This window comes from Vulpes vulpes, chromosome 13 (assembly GCF_048418805.1).
Source record: "Vulpes vulpes isolate BD-2025 chromosome 13, VulVul3, whole genome shotgun sequence".
Lineage (NCBI taxonomy): Eukaryota > Metazoa > Chordata > Mammalia > Carnivora > Canidae > Vulpes > Vulpes vulpes.
Genome location: NC_132792.1, coordinates 93,097,988 through 93,124,119, shown reverse-complemented (window position 1 = coordinate 93,124,119; position 26,132 = coordinate 93,097,988). Strand labels below are relative to the sequence as shown.

The window sequence follows — 26,132 nt, the reverse complement described above, 5'->3', positions numbered from 1 at the left end:
GTTCATAGATACAAGCCCCTTTGGTTTTCAAAGCTCAGTATTTTGGGGACTTGTCTCTCAGGTGCAGGTCTTAAAGGCTGGAGTGCCTGATGTGGGGTTTAAACTTTTGACTCCTCAGGGAGAAGCTCTGGGTTTTGAGTTTTCCTGATTGGGGTCTCACTGTGCCAGGCGGTGGGATTTATGGCCAGATTGTGACCCACCTTCTCCTACCCACTTTGATGTGCGTGTGTGTGTGTGTGTGTTTCTTGTTTGCTTAATGTGTAGGAACTGCTCAGGCAAGCTTTAAGTGTTTTTCAGAGACAGCTGTCCCACTTGGTGTGTTTGTGGGACATTCCATCTTGAATCGGAAGCTGTGATTTCTTGTTTAGATATTTGTAAATTGTCCCCTGCAACTGACCAAATTGGGAGTTCCTTATGTGTCTCAAGAGCCCTAGCACTTGGGACCAGTGCCTGGTATTCAAGAAGTGTCTGCTGAATGGATATATGGATAACTTATGCCCTAGTTTGTGCTACCAACAATAGTTTGAGCAAAATGTACTTCAAGTTTTTTGTTTACCACCACCATTTTTTAAAAAAGATTTTATTCACTCATGAGAGACACAGAGAGAGGCAGACACACAGGCAGAGGGAGAAGCAGGCTCCATGCAGGGAGCCTGATGCAGGATTCAATTCCAAGACCCTAGGATCATGCCCTGGGCCAAAGGCAGACGCCCTACAGCTGAGCCACCCAGGCGTCCCTACCATCACCATTTTTATAAAGGCTTTATGAGACATAATTCACCCACTGAAAGTACACAATTTTGTGGCTTGTAGTATATTCACAAATTTGTACAATGTTGTAGTATCTAATTTTAGAACATTTCATCATACCCCAAAAGAAATCCATACTTATTAGGATTCATTCCCCATTTCCTCCTTCTCCCACCATAAATGTTTAAATCTAGTTCTGATGAAGAAAACTAAGATGTTCGGGTACCCGGGTGGCTCAGTTGTTTAAGCATCTACCTTAGGCTCAGGTCATGATCTTGGGGTCCTAGGATCGAGTCCCAAGTTGGGCTCTCTGCTCAGTGGGGAGTCTACTTCTCTCTCTCTCTCCTTCTGCCCCTCCCCACTGCTCGCTCACTCCCTCTCTCAAATAAATAAAATCTTTAAAAAAAAATAACCCAAAACAACTAACATGCTCCATTCTGAAAAGGGTCATGTATTAAGTGAAGTTTTAGATTAAGTATCTTTTGAAATAAAAGATATATACATCCAAAAGCCTCTGGCTTACAAGGGGTATAGACTATCTCCCTCCATTATCTAGCACAGCACCTGGCCCATATCCAATGCTCAATAAATACATGTGGAATTAAATGGTTGGCCGCCTAAATTGTGTATGGAGCTCTATATAAAAGATGTAACACTGGTACCAAATTTATTAACTGACAATATTACAAGATAATGACCTACAACAGTTCACTGAACATTTATTTTCTATAAGCAAGGCACATTTATTAACTTAGTTAAGCTCTCATGAAGACCCCACAAAGAGGATACTATTACTATTTCCCTGAGGTTAACAACCTGCCCCCCTAGTAAGGGGCAGCAACAGGATAGGAACCCAATTGCAGAGCTTGTGTTTAGAGACCTCATACTCCTCACATCTCACCCCTTCACAGCATATAAGCTCTGCAGGTCACCTGCAGGTCCCCTCTCCTGCTTACCTGTCTCTCTGTCTTTTTCACAAATGAAGTTATTGACCTCTTCACACTGAAAGTCATTCCACTGTCCGGCATAAATCAGCCCCGCACAGTCTTCTCCAGGCCCGTGGCCATGACCCCAGTTATCTGGCTGTCCGGCTTTCCAATTTCTTTTAACAAAACAGAAATTGAGTGTTATTTGCAAGTCATGCAAAAGTTTTCTTTACCCAAGAGCAGCAGGGAAATGTAAAACACAAAAGTGAAGCATGTCATTTGTCCTGGAATGAAAAGGCACTGTTTAAAAATCTGTTCTTATTCAGAATAAAAAGCAGCTGTTTTGCAGAAGTAGTGTATAATGCAGCATCTCCCTGTAGGCTTGTTATCTTTGCCACAATGAAATCAACTCATTGAGATGCTCCATCACAATGCTGAGGGAGTAGATCCTTCTGGCAATAGAGTTAGATGAGTAACTTTCCAGTGTGTACTGAAATGCTGACTTCTGGATATGTGTGTATATGTTTGTGTATGAATATATATGCACTCTGAGGACATAATGCACACTCATACACACACTCTCTCACTCTTACGAGAACCCAGAGGGGTGCTTACATGTTCTGATAACTTTCCTGTGACAATTCAAAGCATCAGGCAGAGAAAGGGAGGGACAGCTGATATATGTTTACAAGAATTTGCAATTACCAACCCTGGGTTAAGGTAGTCTGCCTAAGTTGTAGATAGTTGGTTGCTTTAAAAGGAAAGTAATTTAATCTTACTGAAAATGACTCATACATTTCACTGCCTTTCTTGGGAGGGAAATTCTCAAAAACAAGTTTTCTTTAGGATGAGTTCACTTGGGACTTGTTCACTTGGATGCCACAGCTCAAAACACCACTTTGCCAGAGTTTGCTGTTCTTGATTCTATTTCTATGCAATAAATTAGATGTGCTTCCATGACTCAAAACTTGAAAACTGAACTTTCTCGAAAAGGTTCTTGCATAGAAGCTTGTGGTTATTGCCTGAGAAGAAAAGCTTGCCTCGTGTGGAGGGTCTGAAAAAAAAAAAAGTGCAGCAGAAGGCTCTTCCCATAAACGTTGACTCACTACCCTTTCAGCTATAGGGTGTCTTGGGGTCACCTGAGGATACACTCCCTATTTTCCTACATCTTTTGACAGGAGTATCAATAAGACCAGAGGGCAAGGATGGGTAAAGTTACAGTAAAAGAGCGAGGAGACAAGGTAAAATTGACTCCCCCACATCAAATATATGTATCAAATATACATCAAATATATATATATATATATATATATATATATATATATATATATATATATATATATGGATTTTTAAAAAGTGACCTCAAATCTAATGATGAAGAGATAATTTAGATGAAACCATCAACTGAAGAGAGTAAAAATGGAATGATAAGAGGGAGCATTATAAATATTCATTTGCACATTCACTCAAAAGACATCCACAGAACACCTACTATGTGCCAGGGATGATGCTACATGATGACGACATAGCAGTGCAGAGAGAAGACAGAGGTCCAGCCTTCACAGGACTTATATAATAGGCAAGAAACAAGTGAATTAAAAATCTCAGACTGCCACAGTGATGCCAGAGAGAAATGAGGTTGGAAGGAAAAATAGTTGACTTTCACAGCTGTTCTTTGTGTGGATTTCCATCCACCTGGTGGGACCCCCTTCGGCAATGTCAGCGATGTCTGAGCAGCTTGAGCCTGCTGACATACACTTGGTTAATTTCTGCCAGCAGTGTGCGCGGGTTTGACTCCAGTTTTGTTTACAGCATTTGAGATCTGTGATTCCTGAATGTATAATGATGGGACATTTGATATGCTTTATCTCCATTCACTGGGAAGTTGTATAAATAGGACTTCGGATGGAAGACCTGCTTAGTATTTTTCCCCTTGCATTTCCTTCCAGTTAAGTAGATAAATGGGATTTATAGACTAGACCACAAGATAACTGACTGTTATGAAAGGAGATAACCTTTATCACTATTCCCCATTATTTTTCCAAGTCATTGGAATTCTTTGCATGTGGTGTTCAGGGTTTTCCTGTGGGACTGGAAGTAGGATGCCATCCTCTGGCTGCAAGTGAGTGACTAAGGGGACTGGTGTGGGGTGGATGGTAGAGAAGCCAGGTTGCAGAGGGCACTTTGTCTTGCAGTCTAAGCACCCAGTCTCAAAGCATCTCTTTGGAAAAGCCAAAATCACATGGAGTGATTTGTAGCAAATACCCTGTATCCTGCATGCTTGTGATAAAAACAGAACAGAGCATGTCAGATAAACAGAGTGTATATATTTTGGAGAAGAATTTCAGCTTAAATTGTGCCTTAACCTCCTTTACAAGTAGATTCTGGAAAGAAGATGGCTGAAGCCTATGCGGCAAATCCCATATTATAATAGACACATCACAGAAGTGGTTGGGTAGCAACACACATATGTATTTGGGCAGCACACTCTACGTACGCCAGAGACCTTGGAAGCCCTGGGCCTCACGGCTGCTGTCAGCTGGAAGCACACAAGCACATCAGCCGGGGTGGGGGGGGGGCCTCCCCACCACGGATTTTGGTTTCTCCTAAAGGAGGCAGAGCGCAAATGCTCAATCTTGGGAATAGCCCCTTTCAACCTCACAACTTAGTACTTTCTCGTCAACCACAAGATTGACTGAGGCTTCATGGCCAAGAAACTTCTGCTGGTAAAAACCTGGCTTCAAAACAGGAAAATCTTTGTCATGAGAAGTGTTACTTTGCTATAGAATTTTCTCCCGATAACAGGGTGTAGAGTTCTCTCTAGTGGCCCAAGCCGGTGCCACTCTGATAGAGACATGAAGCATAGACCAGAGTGAGTTTTTCGTGAACTGGATGACTCTGAAAGTTCCCTTCTGGTGTCCACCATTCTCTGGCTCTACAGTCTAAAAAACACAATATGTAATATGATACGGAGCAGTCTGGATGGACAGAGAGGGGACCCAGTGCAGAGATGGGAGTGTTACTCACGCCAGGATACTTCCACCAAATGTGTCCTGTGCAGGCAACCAAGAAGTGGACAAAAGGAACAATGGAGCTTCGAGTGTGTTTTGGGAAACCCTCTGCTGATCTAAGGTGGGCAATGCAAGCAGGGTGGGCCTTCCAAGACTCTCTTACAGTTGTCGAGAGAGCCAGTGGGCAGCGTCTATGTCCAACTCCCCATCAGGTAGCCTCCATGAGCAGTGATGGGCTCTGCCAAACAACAAATTGCATTTGTTCCATCGGGAGGAGAAAGTTCAGCTTTGATTTTCTCCTGGTTTCACTGATCCTCTCTTTCATTTGTCTGTTTTCTAGGTCATTGCTTTCAGGTCATTATTATTTCTTTCTTCCTACTTAATTTGCTCCTCTTCCACCCACATAAACTAGAAGCTTAGATCATGGATTTTCAACTTAAAAACTTTTTTTTTTCAAACATAAGCACTTTAAAGGAGTCTAAACACTGTTTTAGCTGCGTCCCACAAATTTTGATATATTGTATTTTCATTTTCTTTGAAACATCTGCAGATTTTCTTTCCGATTTTTTCTTTGCTCCATGGGTTATTGAGAAGTGTGTCCTTTAATTCCCAAATATTTGGCAATTTTGCAGGTATCTTTTTGTTATCAATTCCTAATTTAATTTTGTTTTGGTCAGAGAACATTCTCTGTATAATCTCAGTTCTTTTTAAATTCATTGAGACTTGTTTGCTGGCCCCTCATAGAGTTTAAATTGGGGAATGTACTTGAAAAGAGTGTATTTATAGCTGTTGAGTGAAATAGTCCATAAACATCAAGTAAGCCAAGTTAGTTGATAGTGTTTACCACATCCCTACTGATTTTTTTTCTTTCGTGTTCTATCAACTGCTGTGAGGAGAATGTTGAGATCTCCCTTGAAGCCATGCTTTTTGCCGTGTCTACACTTAGGGTTGGTGTGTCTATCTTGACTGTGACATGATCTTGGAAATGAGACTTTTTAAATTTTTTTTAAACATGAGTCTCATTCATCTTGTTGCCCCTACACTCTAGAAAAGATCCTTCAAAAAAAAAAAAAAAAAAGAAAGAAAAGAAAAGATCCTTCAGGCCAGCACGGAGGCTGTCTCACAATGGACTCTCCAGGATAATTCAGTGAATGCAGACACAGGACTGTGGGCTCCTGGATCCCAATCTCCAGTCTGGGATCTGATGCTGGCCAGGAAAGAGGTTTTCACAGATCTATGGTGGAATGAGAAAAATAAGGATAATTCTGTGTGTGTGTGTGTGTGTGTGTGTGTGTGTAAGAAAGAATGTATTATGGCCAAATGTCTTGGAAAGGACTGTAGACTTTGTTTTTTAATGTCATGATTTGTTGATAGGTGATCTAAAAAAAAAATACATCCTTAAGTGGCAAATAATATCTTGGCAACATATTTTAGCACTTTAGTCTTCTTTCCTTTAGAATTGTATTGGTGTGTGGACCCAAAGCATCTGGGAACCTGTCCTGGGCACTGTCCTGAGCCACTGCAGATTGTTTCTCCTTTTCCCCAGTTTCCAAAGATTTAATGAGTCAGGTCATATGTTTTATTAGAAATAAACCTTAGTTCGGGTCTGTATACGCCCCAAGCCTTTGGCATCCAGCATCCATTCCATGTTACCATTGCTATTAGTCTGTTTTATCCAGCACTCTTTGTCAACTAGGTCTCAGCATAAAAATGGACAGGGGTGGGGAAGCAAAAGGCAGGGAGAACCTTTTATCTCCTGTCTATTTCCACCTCAACAGTAACTACAGACACCTGAAACAATTTCAAAAGTGCTATGAGTATGAGGGTGTGCTGTGTGTGTGTGCGCACAGGTGTGAAGGTGGGTGTGCTGGTGGGAGGGGGAAAGGTAAGAGGACAGTTGGGAAACTTGACTGATTCTTCTGCAGCCTGGGCAGGTGAAGTGTCTGGGACACATACTGGTGAGAGACCTCTAAGAGCCTGAAGCCCAGACCCATCCCAGGCCATGATGGAGAATGTTCTTCTTCACAGTCCTGGTGTGGGATCTGAGTCAGATAGTGTGTGTGGCATCTCTGTCAGGACCTAGTCAAGTACCTAAAGGCCAGGTGGTAGTATTCAGCAGTTCCTGACTAGTGTGAAGATAGTGATGGTTATGACAGTAACAGTGACAGTAATACTGATTCTAGTAGGTGACGTTTCTTGAGCACTTCCCAAGGGCCACACACTGTCCTAAATGTTTTATATGCATAATCACATTTCATTTTCACGATACTGATGTAGGTCCTTCTGTACTACTCATTGCTACATGAGGACACGAGATTTCACATGGATGAGTAACCAGCAGCTATGAATGCCACGTCAAACCCTGGAACCTGGACCTCACTGCACTGGCTCTTTTTCTAGTTTGAGCAGTGTTTATTATTATATGTCAAATTAAATTAGCCTTTCATTATTGAAGCCTCATAATACATCTGCCTAATTTATTCTTGGTTTTAAAACTTGAACCTTGGGACTTTTCAAGGATATGTGTTCCTTTGGGGGGAAAAGGAGAGGCACAGTGTGTGCTGTGGCAAGGGTGCACAAGCCAAGCTCTCAGGAGGATCCAAGGTGGCTGTGGCTACGGACAGAGTTCCCAGGAAGGTGTCTGGTGATCGAATCTTTCTCAGGGCCTAGGTACTGACACTCGTGCTCTCCTCTCAAATCACCAAATTCTTGCAAGAGCCCAGGAAAGAGGAGAAAATTTCCAGTTTTGAGAAAGCTGGTGAAGACTGTAATGTTCCAGCTCGATCCATCCCATATGGGCCAACCACGTTTTTTTCTTGGAGGAAGGCTGCAGATTGAATTTCTTAGTGAGTCTAACCTAGACCTTTATTGCACTTAGGGCTGTGAGGAAAGTAAAGAGGCTGATGTTTTCTTTAAGCTTGCCTACCCTCAACTCCCTTAAAAAAAAAAAAAAAAAAGATTCTGGCACTGTTGTCTAAGATAAGATTTACATTTATCCTTTAATAACTTCTGCCTTCTGTCTCTACTGCCAACCCTCCCAACTGTTTTGAGTCTCTTGAGGTACATCTCTGCCATGCTGGGCGCTCTCCTGGGGCTGTCAGCCAAACCCCCGAGTGCCAGGGTGTGGTGTAGCTTCCTCTCCCCAAGGACAGGTGTGGAGGATGCAGACAGGAAATGTGTTGGGCCAGGAGGCACATAGCCATTTGCCCTGGGGGCACTGTGAGGCTTGCCTTAGTGGCAGCAGACTTGAAACCTCATGTTCCATCTTGATGTTTGGTCACTGGTAGAGATGGCCTTATTCTAGTTTTGGCCTATACCCTCTAATCCTGCTGGTCAAATAGAAGATTTAAAAGCAGGGGTGCCTGGGTGGTTCAGTTGGTTAAGTGTCTGCCTTCAGCTCAGCTCATGATCTCAGGGTCCTGGGATTGACTCCCGCATCCGGCTCCCTGCTCAGTGTGGAGTCTATTCCTCTCCCGTTGCCCCTCTCCTTCAGCTCACCCTCTGTCTCTTGAATTCTCTCTCTCAAATAAATAAATAAAATCTTAAAAAAAAAAAAGTACAAACCAGCCTGTTTGTCTACCTGTGCCCAAGCACATGCACACAGAAGCTTCTTAAAAAAAAGATTTACTTATTTTTTAGAGAGTATGCAAGTGAGCAGGGCAGGAGAGATAGAGGGAAAGAGAATCTCATGCATACTCCCTGCTGCTTGCAGAGCTGGGCTTGGGGCTCCATCTTTCCACCCTAAGATCATGGCCTGAGCTGAAATCAAGAGTCTGAGGCTTAACTGACTGAGCTACCCAGGAACCCCCACAGAACTCTCACTGGCTTCTCCACCACCTCTGGCCCCTGCTCCCCTTCCTTAACTGCTCCAGGCCCTCACTCAATACCTCCGACACTGTCTTAGCCCTGAAACACTTAACTGTCTCCTCCCCGGGTGTCATGACCACCAAGCCTGCTTGAGCCTCTGCAGGGTCTGCTTCCTCTTCTCCAGCAAAGGAAAGGGTGATTCTTCGGAGGTGAGTTTTCATAAATTCTGTGCCATGTGGTGAAGTTTGCTGCATATATTTGCATCCGTTAGAGGCAAAGCAGAAGTTGGAAGACATGAAAGTCAAATTGATACAGTTCGGCCATCTTCTGACCCTTCGGTAGTATTAAGGAAGGAGCGGACATGACAGCCCTGGAGTTGACTTTGGGGCTCAGAAGCTTCCATGAGCCTGGGAGCCTGAGCAGGTCTCATACAAGGCTTCCATTCTGTGTTGTTGCCTTTATGGGACTCAGGTCACACCAGACTTACAAGGGCTTTTCAAACACTTAGGAGATGATTATCCCACACAAACCTTTGTTCCTGATTTCTGTCATAAGCTTGTAGTTCATAATCACACTTTGGCCAGAAGCCCAGCTGGGGTCAGGGCCACTGATGGGGTTTCCCAAAGGAAGCTGTGAGCCCTCATCAGAAACACGGCTGGAGCAAGCTCTGATCCTGCCTGAAGGAGTCTTACCCTTCACAGCAGTGTTTAAAGAGAACACCTCACCTCAAGTACCATACTGTGAGATTTTATGAGACTTTGATTTTTTTCCATAGAAATGAAAAAATTCACTTCATGAAAAGGAGAAAAAACCCCTATTTTATAGCATATTGATTCTCTACCACACATGGAAATATACAATGGATACCAGAAGCCTCAGTGTGAGGGGCATTTGGACATAAGGTGGTTAAGGAAGAGATTGCAAGGGGTCAGGCAAGGGGTGAAAAACAGAGAACAGCCTGGAAGGCTCTGAACACTCACTTATACTCTGGAGACGTCCCATCCAGCCACTTCCATTCGTTTTCATGCTCCGAGTCTGTGAGGCCTATCCAGTGGCTCTCTCTCCCTACCATCTGCTTTTTTATCCATTGCTGGAAAATAAATCAGTGACAGTATGTTATTATTTTGGAGGAATAGATATCTGGGAGAAATCCCCCCTCCCCTGCAACATTTGGAGGAAAAAAGGACATTGAAGAGAGTATGTATGTTAGAGCACCCACATGCTTCTGCCTTTTTTTTTTTTTTTTTTTTTTACTGCACCTGTTTTGTTTTGCAGCATTTTGGGGCTTTGACACCTTTTCCTTCTATAAGTTTGTAGGGGAAATTTAAGGGATGTGTTTCCTCTTCTAAATCACCCAGACAACTCAGTGAATTCCACCTTTCTATCACTCATTGCTCCAATGTTCTAATAATGCTAACAGCTGTGTCATTATCGAGCTCTTCTTCTGGCCAGGTCTCATGCCCGGCATGTCACAGCAACCAAGATAGTAAGTGGCTGAGCTAAGACTGGACCCAAGTCTCCATATTCTAAAGTCTGGACACCTGACTGGATGCTCATTCCCAGTCAGTTACTGCAGGAAACATCTGTTTTCAGGGCTGCTGCATCTGCTGAAGATACTTAGGGAAAAGGAAGAAAACTGCTGGAACAGTGTGGCACCAAAGAGCATTGTTGCTAGAGGGACCTTAGTCTCAGTCTTAGCTTACTCATCACCCTATGATGTCACCCTATGAATAAAGCCATTAAACCTTGGGGGGGGGGGGCTCAGTCTTCTTATCTGTAAAAGGGGGTTGGTAATATCCACATGTTCTAGGGTGGCTGTGAGGTGAAAGGAGATATGCCTTGTACAGTGCTAGCACATGGTAGGGACATAGGGAGTGGTCACCGGTGTTAGCAAGTGTGAGCTCTGCACCATAGCCTTCTTTGCTCTTCCTGACTGCTGAGGCCACATATCTGGTCCCTTGCACTAACTCCTACAGTGCTCATGCCCCTTTGCTTCTCTTTCTAGGTGTTTGGTTCCAGCCAGCAGGCTTCTCTTCTGCATTCTGGCTCTTTCGACAGCCACAGGGAGGAGCCACATATCTCCGGCCTTAATAAAAGGGGTATCTTCCAGGTGGAAGCAAGAGGACATAATTCCCGTGCCATGAATGCTTCTTGTCACTGGATAAAGCCCAAATCTCCATAATGCGGCCTTCTGTGTTTATGTGACTATGGATTTTTGATATCTTTGAATCCCTTGTAAGCAGGCAATTTCCAGATGTAAACTATCCTTAAATTATAGTTTTCTCCAAGCATGCTGCAGACATACCTGTTCCTCTCTGGTGTTGATGAAAACGAGATGTGAAGACTTGTCTTCACAGAAAAGTTTTGCATCCTCAAAAATTTCCTTCTCCACCGAAAAATAGTAGCATTTGTCTGTGAAGTTCTTCCAGTGAGGCGGGCAGCCTAGGGATGCAAATGCTTCAAATATTAATTAAAAGACAAATGCACACATGAAGCCCTATGCTTTTCTTCAGTTATTCTGTTTAAGAGGCCATGGCTTCGGCCTTGCTTCCTCGAAGGCCAGGGGCACTTCCCGCGTCCGTGTGTGAGCCTGTGACTGCCCGTGACGGACGCACTGGGAGCCAGCGTGAGTCTGGGGGGCAGGCTGCAGAGCCCACAGTAGTTAAAACTACACAGCCTGGAAAATTAGTGGCACTGGGCCTCAGTTCCCTTGCGTCTGGATTAGTCTTTAACAATGACAGAAGTTAACAGAAACAACCACCAAAGGCAGAGCAGATACAGATGTTCCACATCAGCCTGGAGTCATCTGGAACCAATCAATGACTGGATGGGAGAACCCAGAACCCAAACTGAGCTTGTGGGATAATGGAGATGACCAGAGTCGTGCTTCAGGAAATCAAGTGGAATTGGGTGTGAGTCAAAGGAGAGAAAAATAGGCTTGGTCGCTAACCAAACACTGAGGGTTTTTCAAGTCATTAAAATTTAATAATTGAATTTAGTAATTATAAAAAAAATAGAGGCACTGTAAGACTCTCAAAAACAATGAAATCTGGGCTTTAGTAACAGAAAGTTCCATCTACATGGTTACAGAGGGCCGTTTATCCCCAGGTGAAGGGCATAAAATGAGGACAAGACTGGTCGGGGGTAACCGGCCTCAGACTTTCATGAAGGACATGTCTGGGGATGCATCTGTCCCCAAGGGCCTGACTCAGCTAAATAAACAAGTGCTGGGGAGTGTGATGGCGTTTAGAGAGAAACACGTGTGCCTGAGAGACACCGCCTGGCACAGCAGCCTGTGAGCGGCAGGGCCACGTGCCTGCCCACATGGTGCCTTCAACACCAAGTAAAGTGGGGCGGGGGCTGTGGGTGGCTGGCCACGGGCGCACACAATGCCCCTGACCCCAGGGGAGAGGGAAGTCTCGTGCTTACCGTTGGCCTCAGGTGCAGAGGTCGGCTCGTCCTGCAGGGCCAGGGGCATCGCTGCCCCTGAGGGGCCTGAGGGGCCTGGGGGCCCAGGGGGTCCCTTCGGGCCTGGCATGCCCGGCACCCCAGGCAGGCCCGGCAGCCCCCGTGGTCCAGGCACTCCTGGCTCTCCCACAGTGCCCTGCAGTCCCTGGAAGCCAGGAGGGCCCTGAGGGCCAGGGAGGCCATCCTTGCCGGGGGGCCCAGGGGGCCCTGGGTCTCCACTGGGGCCCTGGGGCCCAGGCTTCCCAGGGGATCCACGGGAGCCTTTGGGGCCCTGCAAGCCTTTAGAGCCTTTGCCGCCACGCTCTCCAGGGGGGCCGACTGGCCCAATTGGGCCCCTCTCTCCAGCCGGGCCAGGAGGACCAGGCTCCCCCTTCTCTCCTTTCTGTCCTTTGTTGCCAGTGGGACCAGGTGGTCCCTGCTGTCCTCTGTCACCTTTTGGACCCCTGGGGCCAGGAGGACCTAAAATATAAGAAAATGTAAATGGCATGAATGTGAAATCCATTGTGAATGGCAGTAAAGAATTTATCTTCTTATAGAATCTCCAATAAAAAAAGAAAATGCTAGACATACAAAATATATACATTAAGGAATGCTGCTGCTTTCACCATACTATTGGTTTTTTTTTGTTTTTTTTTAATTTTTTTTTATTATTATTTATTTATGATAGTCACAGAGAGAGAGAGAGAGAGGCAGAGACACAGGCAGAGGGAGAAGCAGGCTCCATGCACCGGGAGCCCCATGTGGGATTCGATCCCGGGTCTCCAGGATCGCGCCCTGGGCCAAAGGCAGGCGCCGAACCGCTGCGCCACCCAGGGATCCCCTCACCATACTATTGTTGACAGTATTTATTTTTTTTTAAACAAAAAGGTTTCTTTACTGAGCTTACCCTTTCTGCTCCAAGCATTTAGAATATATCTGTATGGCACACAACCCTCTGGTAGCCACTGATGTTTCAGGGGGAGACACCTCCTCACGCCGACACCGCAGCAGTGTCTCACACCATTAACTTGGGACCATTAACTTGGGACCTCTGGAACCATCCCAGCAGAAAAACCGTGCAGGCTGGGTTAGGGGATTCCCTCCTACTAGCTTCCTCTTTTCATTAATTTGACAAATACTTATTAACAACCTGTTATGTGGCAAGCACTGGACAAGAAGCTGTGGCATAAAAAGTTGAATGAAAATGCCATCAACTCTTGAGAGGCACCATCCTGCTGATTCCTTTGCCCCACCACCAAGTGTGGCCTCTTCTCTGTCACATCACTCTGACCCTTCTGTCTCCTTCATGGTGCTGTGGGGATGCTGCCATCCTTGGGGATGAGCCTCCCTCACCTGTGGACCAGCTCAGAGGGTCTTTGAGGGAAAGAGCTCTATAGGATGGGCTGAGAAGAGGGTCATTTCCCCCAGTCTGTAGTCTAATAATGCAAACAGGAAGGTGGGCGAGAGAAAAAAATTGGTGATCATCAATTGTGTAGGTAAGGAAAAAAATGACACTGTTTTATTCCCAAAGGAAGAAGGCATTTGCCTTCTGCTCACCCCTTATCATCCTAGAGAAGCCCACATAACCTGGGATGTAAGTTCTCAGGGGCAACAGGGAACTGCACACAAATACACAACCAACTCATTTATAGAATGAACAAGTTCTCGAGGTACTTTCACGTACATGTCACCTGACCCTCATATGTAACATTTTATTCCCAGAGTACATTTGGGGACATGTAGAGCCAGAGATGCCAAGCTGCTTCAACACCAGCTCCTTAACACAGATCTACCCAGGAGAATGAGACATGGACAGTCATAGTCTAGTTGGTGGAGCTGGGACAGGAACTCTGGTGTTCTTATGCTGAAATGACTATACCTAGGACACTGTTCTCAAATATTCTATTCTCCAGAATTTTTAAGTCTCTGAAATCCCACTGTCCTACATGAGTAAGTGAAAGAGATCCATATTCGTTCTTTCCAAAGAATGGAAAGCCTTTCAGGCTTGGGTGGGCAGAAGTGCTGGGGAGATAAGTGTAGGTGGGCCTCTCACCCTGTGTTTTTCTTCTTCCCCTTGCCCCACTCCTCCCCCACCAGCTAGTCAGGACAGAACAGTGAAGCAGGCCTTCCTGCCTCAATCGGGAGATCTCTCTGCTGCAATCCCCCATTCTAGGCCTTGCTAGATGTCCACTGTACCTTCACACTATCCATGGACCCCACTAGCCCACTCATCTCTGTTTTCCCTTAGCAAGACCCTTGGCTCTAGACTCGGCTTTCCTTATTTAAGACTACCCATGGTGTCACCCTTGGATTTATTTCGGCAGACCTTCTACTCAGCTCTTCAAGAGTTGATGCTAATAGTTAGGACTAGTCTCAACATGTCCTTTCTAGGGTTACCTGTTCCGTAAGTGAGAGACTTGAGAAGACTTTGTGATGAAGAATTTTCTCTTTGAACCCAACTCACTGACTTCAGCCCCCCAACTCCTGGCTCTTCCCTATCATCAGATCTCCTGGTCCTTCTCTCCATCTCATAGTTGGATGGTCCATTTTCTCTGGAATGTCCTGCCAGCACTTGCACCCTGGCATGTCTAAAACTGATCTTACCCTCTTTATTGTTATGCCCTTCACCACATCATCACAACCATCTCTTTCTTCTATCACTCATCATGACCCAGTGTGGGTGTTGTCTTGATAGATTTTTACAATAACCTCTTAACTGCTCTTCCTACCTTTGATTCCTCTCCATTCATTCCACTCTGCATCCTTCCCACATATGTCTTCCTTACCCATCACTCTGATCTCCACTGGCTCTAGAATATCCAGCCCCCACTACTTGGTCATCAGTATTAAATCAAGGCTTTCATGACCTGGTCTAGCACGTATTTATTCCAACCTCCTCTGTGCTTCTGCAGATCTCTTCTCTTAGAATTTCCTCCCCATATCCATCTGGAAAACTCTGGTCCACCTACCAGGCAAACCTCCCAGGTGGAAGTTTTTCCTTTCTCTAATCTTTTAGTAACTGTTTATTCTTTGAGGGCACTTCCCCAATGAGCAGCTAGCAGTACCTGGTGCAATTGTCTTTATTCAGTGTTTATCAAATCAATGTGCGTTGCAGATCCAAAGACTTAGTGCACTAATGCCAACATTTTGGGCCCCAGGAGAGACCAGAAGGGAGACATTTCCAAGGAACAGTGGCCTGGTTGGTGTCCCTCACTTTATTCTAAGAAGTACAGCTCCACTCAATCTATGTATCAGGATGACCCTGATTGCTGCTATGGAATGATCCTGGGGAGATCTTTCTTTCTTGACTACTCACATTTAAGCATTGATCCAGTGGTCTCTTCATTTGCAATCGGAGGTTTTTGGTTTTTTTTTTTTTTCTTTTTAAACTGGGGAAGCTTATTAAATGTGTTAGTAAAGATAGGGAAGGCGGATTTTCACTGCTAAATCTATCTCCTGTAAAAAAGTATCTTAGTTTTTTTGTGTCGTTGAGGAGCAGTGTCCTAGAGATAAATAGTGAGGAAGGTGGCGTATGCATTCCTCCATAATGGATGTAGCATTAGTGAAACAATACTGACAACAGGCCAAAACTGCCACCACTAAATTCTAATTTAGTTAGAATAGCAGCAAAAATAAAGTAGCTTTTCTTCTCACCTATTTCTGTTTTATGTTCTATGGTTAGCCTTAAGAAATCCAAATAATGAAGAAGGTCTTTCAGGAAATTCAAGTGCTTTAGAGATTCTTTATCCTTATTCTCTTTAAGGGGTTTTGCCAATAATCAATATTTCTCAATTGCTCCCAACTGGGTTTGGTATGTAATTGCAGGTCATGGGAAATGAGTTTACCTGTGCCCATGGAATACTGATGTTTAGGTACTTGTCTTCCTGATGTGACAGACCAATGTGACAGAGAGTTCTATTTCTTTCAGAACACCTTCTTATGGTTTCTTCCTTCTGTCTTTTCTTTTCTTTTCTTTCTTTTCTTTTCTTTCTTTCTCTCTCTCCCTTCTTTCCTTCCTTCTTTCCTTCCTTCCTTCCTTCCTTCCTTCCTTCCTTCCTTCCTTCCTTCCTTCCTTCAGATTTATTTATTAATATGAGAGAGAGAGAGAGAGAGGCGGAGACACAGGCAGAGGGAGGAGCAGGATCCATGCAGGGAGACCTATACGGACTCGATCCCAGGCCTCCGGGATTACGCCCTGAGCTGAAGGCAGATGCTCAACCGCTGAGCCATCTGGGCGTCCCACCTTCCTCTGGTTTCCAACAGAACTCCAGAGACACACAACTCTCTCTTCCTCTCCTGATATGAATCCAAGACTTCCCTTACCTAGGATGATAGCTTTTCATTAATCTTCTATCTTTCTGGGGCTGGTAGTTTATGGTATTCAGCTATCTCCCTCTGAACTGAAGTGCTTCTCAAATGTCTCCATTCACTCCACATAGAAATTGTGACTTATTTTAAGAACAGCACCAAACATGGATCCCACAGTCAGTGCAAAATATCAGGAGGTGCTAACTTCCAGATCTTGGGAAGGAAAGGGAAAGATATCAAGAGAAGATGCAAGTTTTTGCCTTGATAAAGGTCAAAAATCTTACTTGTGATGTATTTTCCAGCAGGACGAGCATAAAAACTGAATTTTTTACATGAAGCACAACATCCATTACAAGTTATTTCTCTCTTAAATAAGATAAAGTTTAATACTCCATGACTGTGGATAAACTCCTGGCAAGCACAGTGTTCTTGATTTCTTCATCCATTGCTGCCTCGGCCTTGGGAAAACCATCACAGTGCTAGAGCAGGAAGCTGGCCTGCCAATGCTGGGCTAAATAAAAATGTACTCTATGTGTCCCATGTGTAAGAGGAGTCATTCGGGTACGTAAGTATTTAGTAAGAGCATACTTTGCTCATTAAGACTTAGAAATTTCCTACTTACTTCTTTTCAAAAATTACTGAGGAAAAAAAGCTAAAACCACTTTAAAAGCCAGTACTGGACACCCATAAAAAATAGATTATTAATGCCAGGGGTATATCTTCCTCTAGGACTTGGGACTCAAGCATTGCTTATTAGCATCTGGATTATCACAGACTTTTAGGTCTTACTTGACTCTTTCATTGGGCAGCTGAAGTTAAAATAAAATGAAGACATGCCACCCCTAGTATCTTAAAACCAAACAGATAAATGACACGAGAGTAGTTACAAGCTTGTGCAGTAGCAACTTGTCTTCAGAGTTGAGAATGTGGTCATGCTACATGTGGAGGCACATGTGATGGCCCATTCAGAAGCAAATCTGAGAGCTGCTTTCACGGCCAAGCTAGTGGCTCCCTGGCTCTAGGTTCTGAAAATACCAGGATACCCACAGTGCTGGTCAAGCCATCACAACCTCCAGAAATGTCTAAATATGATTTAAACCAGGACTGTAAGAAGCCTGTGTTTCACTGCCAGAAAAACCACCTCCCTGTGTCCCCCACTTTCCACAACAGGGAGCCTGAAACACCTGAATCCTTTAACAAGCAGTGTAAAGAGCACAGATGACTTTAAAGTCACTGTGCTGTTTCTGCTTTGGAAACCAAACTGCAGGCCTTGGGGAGGGCCCAGCCTTGTGTCCTCCCCTTAAGTTTCCAATTTGTTTGCCAACAAAACAAAGTAGAGAAAACTTTAATTCTTACTGCCATCCAAAATTTTGGAGACTTGATTTTAGAACCTCAAGTGGTAAGGTTGGAAGATAGAGAAAACTAGAAATATAATCAGAGACATTTTTGCTTCTCATTTATAAAATCTCCCAAACTAACCAAACATTTCTTAAACACCTACATTATGAAAAAGTCATTCTGTTTCACTGAGGTACTTTAAAAGCACTTGTTTCACCAAGGAAATTTAAAGATATTATTCAGCAATCATTTTGAAAAATAATTTGATTCTTGACCTCATGTTTAAGACTGCCTTCTGGAAAGCCACAGAAGCTCCTCCTCCACAAATATACCCTTGTCCACAGGGTATATTTAAACCACTACTTCTTACCAACTAGCCACACTTTGCTTCTATGCCTTCAAATGCCTGCTCTCAAGGGTCCTCAGATAAGCAGACTTGTTTGAGGAAGCGTGGCAAGAGTGGGTGGGGTTGGCAATGAGAGAAACTGAGGCCTCGGCCTGATCCTTTCAGCCTTCCTAGGTGTCTGTCAAGATCCAGCTCAAATGTCGATCTCTTACTGAAACCTCTATGGGTTGTTCTCCTGAAAATAAACTCTCCCACATTTCAACCTCCCAAACAGGCCATCTGTTCTCTTTTATCATCACACAGCAGCAGAGTGTCATGTGGAAGCATGGTTTTGGGAACTAGAAAGATCCCAGTTTAGCACTGTCTGACATTTACTAGCCCCTTGACCTTGGGTAAGTTACTCAGGCTCTCTGTGCCACAGTTCCCATCCCTGCAAATGGGGAATGCTGGTAATTCCGACCTTGAAGAGATGTAACAATGAAAGCAGACAATTTAGCCACATGCTCAGCAGTAGGACTGGCATATTGCAGACAATGGACTGAAAAAGGAGTTGAAGCTAGCTGTCAGCAGCATCCGAGTCTGATTCCCCTCCAGGGCTCGCAGCAGGCTGCCAGCAGGAAGTACTTGTAGACCCAAATCCACGCTGACCCCCTTCTGTACAATTTTATTCCTTGGGCATACGAAGCTGCTGTTTTTCACTGTGGTGTAGTGGCTGGGGCTGCAGCAGAGGGGAAATCTTGGGTAGACACTGAACTTACACTTGGGTCTGAATATTATTAGCCAACTGCCTGCTGGCACCACTTGAAGAGCTGTATTTACATTATCTCATTAAGTTCACCTAACTCTAGAAGGTAGACACGGATGAGGAACGTGGTGTTTGTGTCCAGGTCTGTCCCATTCCAGAGCTCTTGTTCTTACCCACTAAATCTGATGCCTCTCTGAGAAGAGCAGAGGAGGGGAACCCTCTGATGGTGCTAGGAGGGTGTAACTTATATTCTCTACAGCTTACGGAGGAACAACTCAGGGTGAACTTCCCACCCAAGAGGCCCTTATGAGGTATGAAGTCCTCCATGTACATAATGAGCATAAAAATATTTACATTATTTGTAACAAAAAAGTAAGGCTTTCTTAAGGTTATTTTGGTTTATGGATATAGAACTAACTGTTGCTGGGAATCACCATGGGGTTTAACGTCTGTTTCCACATTATGTAGCTTCATGCAAGCAGTCACTTCAGCTTCTACTTCCCAGTGAGGCCACGTCTCCTGGGCCTGAGCTGCCCTGTAAACCCAAGGGCTCAGGACGAGCGAGGCCAAAGGATTTCCTAGGAAGCATCAGAGCATTTTGATCCTTGCGGAGGCAAGGCCAGTATAATCCAAAGTGCATCCAATCCTGCTCCATCCTGCTTTGTCCCATGGCTCCCTCATCCTCAGGGAGGAGAGCTGCTTGGAGGGAAAGAGGAAAGGCAGGGGAGAAGGGCACCGGGGAAATGGAGCTCTGCCCCCAGGCTCTGACTGTTCTGGAGGAGGCCGAACACACGGAACAGAAAGGGGGCTGCCTGGTTGACTTGAGAAGTTTCCAAGGTCAACTCACAAAAAGTGCCGGTAATGAAAAGACCAAGGATAAAAGTAATATGGAAAGGCGAATGAGAAAAGGAAAATACCATTCAGAAGCCAGGATCTCTGGGGTTTTAGAAACAGCGAGTCAGAAACCTCCTTCTAAGAGACATGTTCCAATTAATACGTCTGAACGGGCCTCTCTTCCTGCACCTCCTCTGTCTGTCCCTCCACCTACCTGCTCAAGCTAAAAACCGAGGACATGGCCTGCTCCTGTCTCCCTCCCCCTCCGTTGCCAATCCACCTGTCAGCCTCGTCCAGCGGCATACACCAGCCCCGGCCTTGCATCCACACCCCTGCACCCAGCACCCTTACCACATAGTCCCTTGTGGCTGCTCCTCTGGGTTTAGGACACTTTGGGTCGGAAACTCCTGAGCACCGAACAGGGTCAAAAACAGGTTGGTGTGAACTCTGAGTATGCACAGCCCCCTGCACCTGCAGATTCCTCCCGTCGGCAGAGCACGGCTACAGGAAGCCGGACAGGGCTGCCCTGCAGTCTGCCTGCAATGCTCCTCCTGAATGAGGACACCCTTTCTCTCATCTCCAAGTCACCCACAAGTGGCCCATAGCCCCTCACTGGACCCCTGTCCCCATACCCAGAATGACCTTTCAAAAATATAAATCAGATCACGTTACCACCATGCTTAAAACCTCTCTTACCGCCCTTCGAATGAAACCCAGCTCCCCACCCTCACAGACTCCTTCAGGGGCACTGAGGACCGGAAAGGGGGTAGGCACTTTAAGCGATTATAGACAGGGTTAACGGCATGGGCTTTGATATGTCCTTCATTTTGGACATTAAATTTTTATTGATTATTATTTTTATTGATATAATCAAAGATCACATTAGATTCACTGACAGACACAATAACTTGCTTACAGTCAACTGAAACCGCCATGCATTCATGCATACACTCTCCCATCAACATTTGTCTGGTCTTTTCCAACTATAAGCAGGATTTTACGTGTACTTCCTATTTCCTTCATTTTTCTGGCATCTCTTTACTATTCTAGTTTCTCTGGGTCAGACTGGGTTGTGATTTATCATCCACGGGCTAGTATATATATAGTTTCATGTCACACAAGTAAAGTATTGGATTATCAGGTCGTCCATATCCTCATGCTAGTCACTGACAAAGCTGTTGAACAGGCCCCTGTCGCCTGCCATCCAGACCTGCTGTCAGCCTCACAGGGGCTCCTCAACTACCATCCTTTATACTCATTCTGTGGTAGACACAACCTAGGGTTGCTCCCAGTGACTCATGCCTTGTGTCATCCCTTCCCCTTCAGTGTGGAACCTGTGAGCTGCTTCTAGCCAACAGAACATGGCAAAGGTGATGGGATGTCACCCCCCTGACTTACATTAGATAAGATTACATTACATAACGCTTTCTTAGTAGACTAGAGTGAGTGACTCCCTTGCCGGCTTTGAAGAAGCTGCAGTGCTGTCAGATGGGCACATGGCAAGGTTCTCTAGGCCAATAGCTCCCTTCACCCCAAAAAACACCAGCAACCTCAATCTCACATTTGCAAGGACATGAATTCTGTCAAGCACCTGAGAGAGGGTAGAAATGGATCTTTCCCCAGTCAATCCTCTGATGAAACCTCAGCCCCTTGATGACACTGTACCCTGGGTAAAGACTTTGAGCAGAGGACCCAAGCCTTGCCCAGACACCTGATCTACAGATACTATGAGACAAGAAATGGGTGTTGTCCTAAGCTGCAGAGTTTGTAATTTGTTACACAGCACAGAAAACCAATATAACCAATAAATCCACCTAATTGTGCTGTAATCCAGGACCTATTTTCTCCATCTTGTTCTTAACAGCATCAGTGACAAAAGCCTTTGTAAAATCCAGATATGCTATTTTTCATTCTCCTAATTTAAAAATCTAGTAGCTCTGTTAATGTGCAGAAATAAGATTAGGTTCACCTGCCTTCTTCATTCTGATGATTTCTGCTTTCCTGAAAGCTCACAAATTATCCTCTTAACAACTTCTTCTCAGGCTTGAAGACAAATTCCCTACTGTACACAGTGTGTCTATACATCTATACCCTCTTTCTGAAAATCAGGATTAGTTTGCTTATAGGAAGTCTCCTGATACTCTAAAATTCTCTCAATTTAAGCTACCTGAGGGCAAAGACCATCTGGGCTTCTCTGCATACCCCAGAGTGCTTAGCAAAGCATCTTTCACATAGTACTTTCAACTTAAAACCTGTGAAAATAGTTTATGACTGAAAAATACTATTCATATATGGGTGCCACAAATCTTCAGGAGGAGACTTAATTTGAGCCAAGAATTTTCAATTTACATGGATGTCTTGGATTAGAGTAAAACTCAGATTTTATATGCAAATCACATTTTTTCCCTCCTCTCTGGCCTTATGGTTACTGTGATGGCCAACCATTCATCTACTCATGACACTTAGAAATAGGAATTTCTGTGACCTACACTAATTAATCTTGCTTTCAAAGGAGCCCGATTTATAAGGACATTGAAAGAGCAAGGCATTGAGAAAGTCCAAATTCAATAAATATTTAATGAACTGTCTTTGAACACTGTCCACAAATTCATAGTTAAAACTCTTTCAAGATGTGGAGCTTAATCTCCTTGACTGTTGAGTGTGGGTTGGACTTAATGACTTCTTTTTAAAGAACAGAATATGGGAATATGGTGGAAGTGATGGTATGTGACTTCTGAGGCTAGGTCATAAAAGGCACATGGCTTTTTCTTATGCATTCTTTTGGCTCACCTGGTCTGGAGTAAGCCAGCTGCCATATTGTGAGAGCACTCAAGCAATTTCACATTTCAAGGAACTTCAGCCTCTTGCCAACAGCCATGTGAATGAGTCATCTTGGAAGCAGGTCCACAGCCCCAGTTAAGGCTTCAAGATGACTGCAGCCCTGGCCAATATCTTGACACAACCTTACAAGACATACTGGGCCAGAATCACCCAGCAAAGCCACTCCTGAATTCTTGATCCACAGAAACCATGAAAAATAGCAAGTGTTTATGGTTTTTAGTTGCCAATTTCTAGGGTAATTTGTTATATAGCAATCAATAACTAACAGGAATAAATTCAGAATTTTCACTTACCTTGTAGTATTGTAAAGTTCTTGATAAGCTGGCCATGCTTGGAGTCAACCAGCTTCATTTCTTCCATAATCACTGATAAGTTGGCTACTTCAGTGTCTAACCTTGACCTCATCATATCTTGTTGCATCCTGAGAGAAACAGAATCCAAACGGATGTTGGCCAGTGTGTTATTCAAGGAGGTCAGATCATCTGTGTGTTTGGTCAGTGTATCTGTGCAAGTGGTCCTGACTTCATTCAGGTTGCTGGTCAGCGTCCGCAGGTAGTGGGCTGTGTAACTGATATTGCTAATGATGTTCACAATATCTGTCTCAAAGAGCTGGAAGCGTTCCTCCAACTGGCTGAACTTGATGGCTGTTCTATTCTCCGCATCCTTGTGTACGTCCTGCAGGTCTTTCAGGTTCTGCTCGTTGGCTTGTGAGGCTGTGGTGATATTGTCCATCTGACCTGTGAATGAATTGAGCTGGCTGTTCATATCCTCCAGGGTGTCATTGTTAGCTTTGGCCAAAGCAGAGTTATTGGCAGCCAGCGTCTGTAAGCTTTGCACTTTCTCCTTCAGCCAATCAGTGTCCTTCTTGGCTTGAAGGAAAACCTGTTGCAGATTTTGGAAATCATTCTTGATTCGCTGGATAGCCTGGCTCGTGTCATCCACAGACCGCTGCAGATTAGTGATGAGGTTCCTCTGCTGCACCTGGGTCAGGTTCAGGTTGTTGAGGTTCATAATGACCACGTTATGAGAGTACATTTGGCTCTGCAGGTTGCCCTGCAGCACGCTGGTGTCTTGTTGCAGGTTTGTGACATAGCCGTTATACGCCTGGAGGGTCTTGTTTACAGTGGTGATGAGGAAAGAGTTATTCTCCAAAGTTTCTTTCAGTTGACTTTGCCTGTCCACCAGTGCATCTCCACTTGCCTGTAGCTTCTCCAGAGTATCTTTGTTCTTGCTGGTTTTCTCTGTAATCTCACGAAGCTGCTGGCGAATATCCAGTATGTCTGATCTGAAGGTAGAGAGTTCTGAGTTGGTGCTCATAGCTTTCTTCCCAGTTTGGTCCCCTGGAATAAGACATATTTGTTACTTAGACTGGTGGTATAGAGAAATGTTCAGGTGAGGTCAAAGAATCCCAAAGAGACTTAACTAGTATGCAGTATATTTCAGACATAAAACTTGAGGTATCTGCAGAGTGCTCTGCATTAGTAAAACCTTCGTATCTATTAAAACTGGGTCCTGGGAAATTGGGAAAGGTAACTTTGTAAGCACTTTTCTCAAAGAAGGAGGGGGATTTTTACCAGGTCTAGAGCACTAGGCAGGGTGTCAAGAGGAAATAACGTACTATTTATTAAATTCACTATGAATTCCTTCCTTAAAAAGTGAAAACAAAATCAAAGGATAGAAATAAGCTGGAATCTTTTAATTTTTTAAAATTAATTTCTATAACTCTTCTATGCAGTTTAGAATATTTCCAATAGGAACTTACTGACCATTTTATAAAAGAGCTTTTATTAAAGTGCATCAGTGGTCCTGTTTGATCAGGACTGGTCTTCAGATTTTAATTGGCACATAGAGTGGTTTTGGGGGGAAGAATTCAACTCCAAAACTGCTCCTTGACTTTAAAATGTAGAAGTCTTTAAATCATGAGGAAAGATTCAACACACAACACAAAAATTTAACATCCTTCTGGGTGAATGTGAATTTATAGCGATATCCTTCTAAATAGCTGTGGTCATTTAACATGCAATTAGAGGATTCGGTTTAATGGTTCATTTTTGTTGCAGATTACCTAATTTTTTCAGGTCACTTTCCACTGCTGTAAGCTTGTCATCGTAGGTTTGGCGAGATGTCTCCATGCCACCTGTAACATTGTCCATTTTTTCTACAACTAAGATTTGGAAATTAAGAATTAGTACACACACCTGCTCATATTTTTTGTTTCAACAAAAGACCAATTCATTACAGAACAAAGGAAATGGATTGAAACAAAGAATATAAATGAACTCAAACATGTGGAGAAAGCCATTCTTTTAGAAAAATAACTTACTTGTCACAAAACTCAATAGTAGGTTACTTGGTTGAGAATTGTATGCTTTTAACTGTTCCTATGATTCTGTATTGCCTTGGATATCTTAGACATTGTCTGGAGTTAGGTTTTATTTTTATGTATTGCATAAGCCCTCAATCTGTATTATTTTCTAAAGTAATTTTCATAGATGGAGGTATATAACACTGTGATCACTTACAAAATTTTATCACTCATCAGAGTCCCTACCATTCCTGGAAGGTGGTACACAGTTGCCTCAAAGGAGAGTCTGTAGTAAAGAACACCTAGCTTACTTCTATAAACAGTCTTTGTAGAAGGGACAGAAAGTCAAGAGTGCTTGCCACTCTTTCATAAGGTCTGAAAAGTCTACTACTCCTTAGTGACAAGTGAATCGGTAGTTTATCATTTCCCAAGAAAATGCCTACATGGGTTTCCAAACAATTATTCATGAAGAATTTTTTTTAGCATTTTTCTGGTTGCACATAAGGAAAGAGTCAGATACAGTGTTAAATAAAATCTGATATTTGTTCTTAGAAGGCAGTAATTCTAAGTAAGGTTGTGAATACAAGTTTCTTTCTAAAATATCTGTTAAGAGTATATTTCTCCAGAAGTTACTCCTGTGAGATCCAACCTCTAGCAGCTTGAGATGAAGTCTGTCTTGGTATCAATGGCTTTTTGAAAAGAATGTCTTTATATGTATTTTTTGAAGCATGAATATATTTTGAATATTAATCATGAAGTAATGGAGCCAGTTTATTTTTATTTATCAAGTGGTCCACCCATGCATGATTGTCTGAGAAGATTCTCCTCGCTCCTATCAGGAGGCAGAAGTATGCTCCCATGTGTCTGTATGACCCAAAGTGAACCAGCCCAGTGGCTCCTAGCACCTTCCTTGGAGAAGTTTGTCATGCTCTCCCTCAATCTTCTAGAGGGTGCCTATAATGAAATGTGCGCATTGCACTGAATGCTCTTTCTCATCCAAGCCCTTCCATGTGTTCTTCTTCCACCTAGAATGTTCTTTCCCGGACCCTTCACCAAGTTACGACATATTTGCTTTTTTAAGACACAGCTCATCACTTTCTGTGGGAAATTTTTGCTGCGGTGCATCTTGCAGAATCCTCGTGGCAGTCCTTTCTCTGCTATAGGACTCACTTCACTGTGTGGTCCTGGCTTATTTACTATTAGATCCTTTAAAGCAGGAAAATTTGCATTTAATTTTATCTCCAGCTCTTAGAGTGTGGCACTTAGTAGGTGTTCAACACATATTTGCTTGTTACACTATTTATTCAAATAGATGAGAGTCTAGCTACTGAGGCCTGTGAAAAACTGGTTGAGCTAGAGGTCATACAGACAGAGAAACCAGCCCCTCCCCTGCCTGCTGATGCCTCAGCACTGGCAAGGAGTACAACATCCAGCTAACTACTGACTGCTTTTTTTTTTTTTAAGTAACTATATA

The 26,132-nt window shown here is 43.8% G+C and overlaps 1 protein-coding gene and 1 long non-coding RNA gene across 2 annotated transcripts in view; one reads left to right on the top strand and one right to left on the bottom strand.

Annotated features, from left to right (window-relative positions):
* COLEC12 (collectin subfamily member 12) overlaps positions 1–26,132 on the bottom strand; it is a 184,098-nt gene that overhangs the window by 10,227 nt on the left and 147,739 nt on the right. The window contains exons 4-9 of the mRNA XM_072735054.1: positions 24,419–24,517; positions 22,647–23,693; positions 11,924–12,421; positions 10,800–10,936; positions 9,475–9,584; positions 1,707–1,852 (exon numbers count right to left, since the gene is read on the bottom strand). Of these exons, the coding sequence (XP_072591155.1) occupies positions 1,707–1,852; positions 9,475–9,584; positions 10,800–10,936; positions 11,924–12,421; positions 22,647–23,693; positions 24,419–24,517 (2,037 nt within the window). The remainder of the gene's footprint in view (positions 1–1,706; positions 1,853–9,474; positions 9,585–10,799; positions 10,937–11,923; positions 12,422–22,646; positions 23,694–24,418; positions 24,518–26,132) is intronic.
* The window catches only part of LOC140595221 (uncharacterized), a 138,798-nt gene that overhangs the window by 66,573 nt on the left and 46,093 nt on the right, over positions 1–26,132 (top strand). The window lies entirely within an intron of this gene.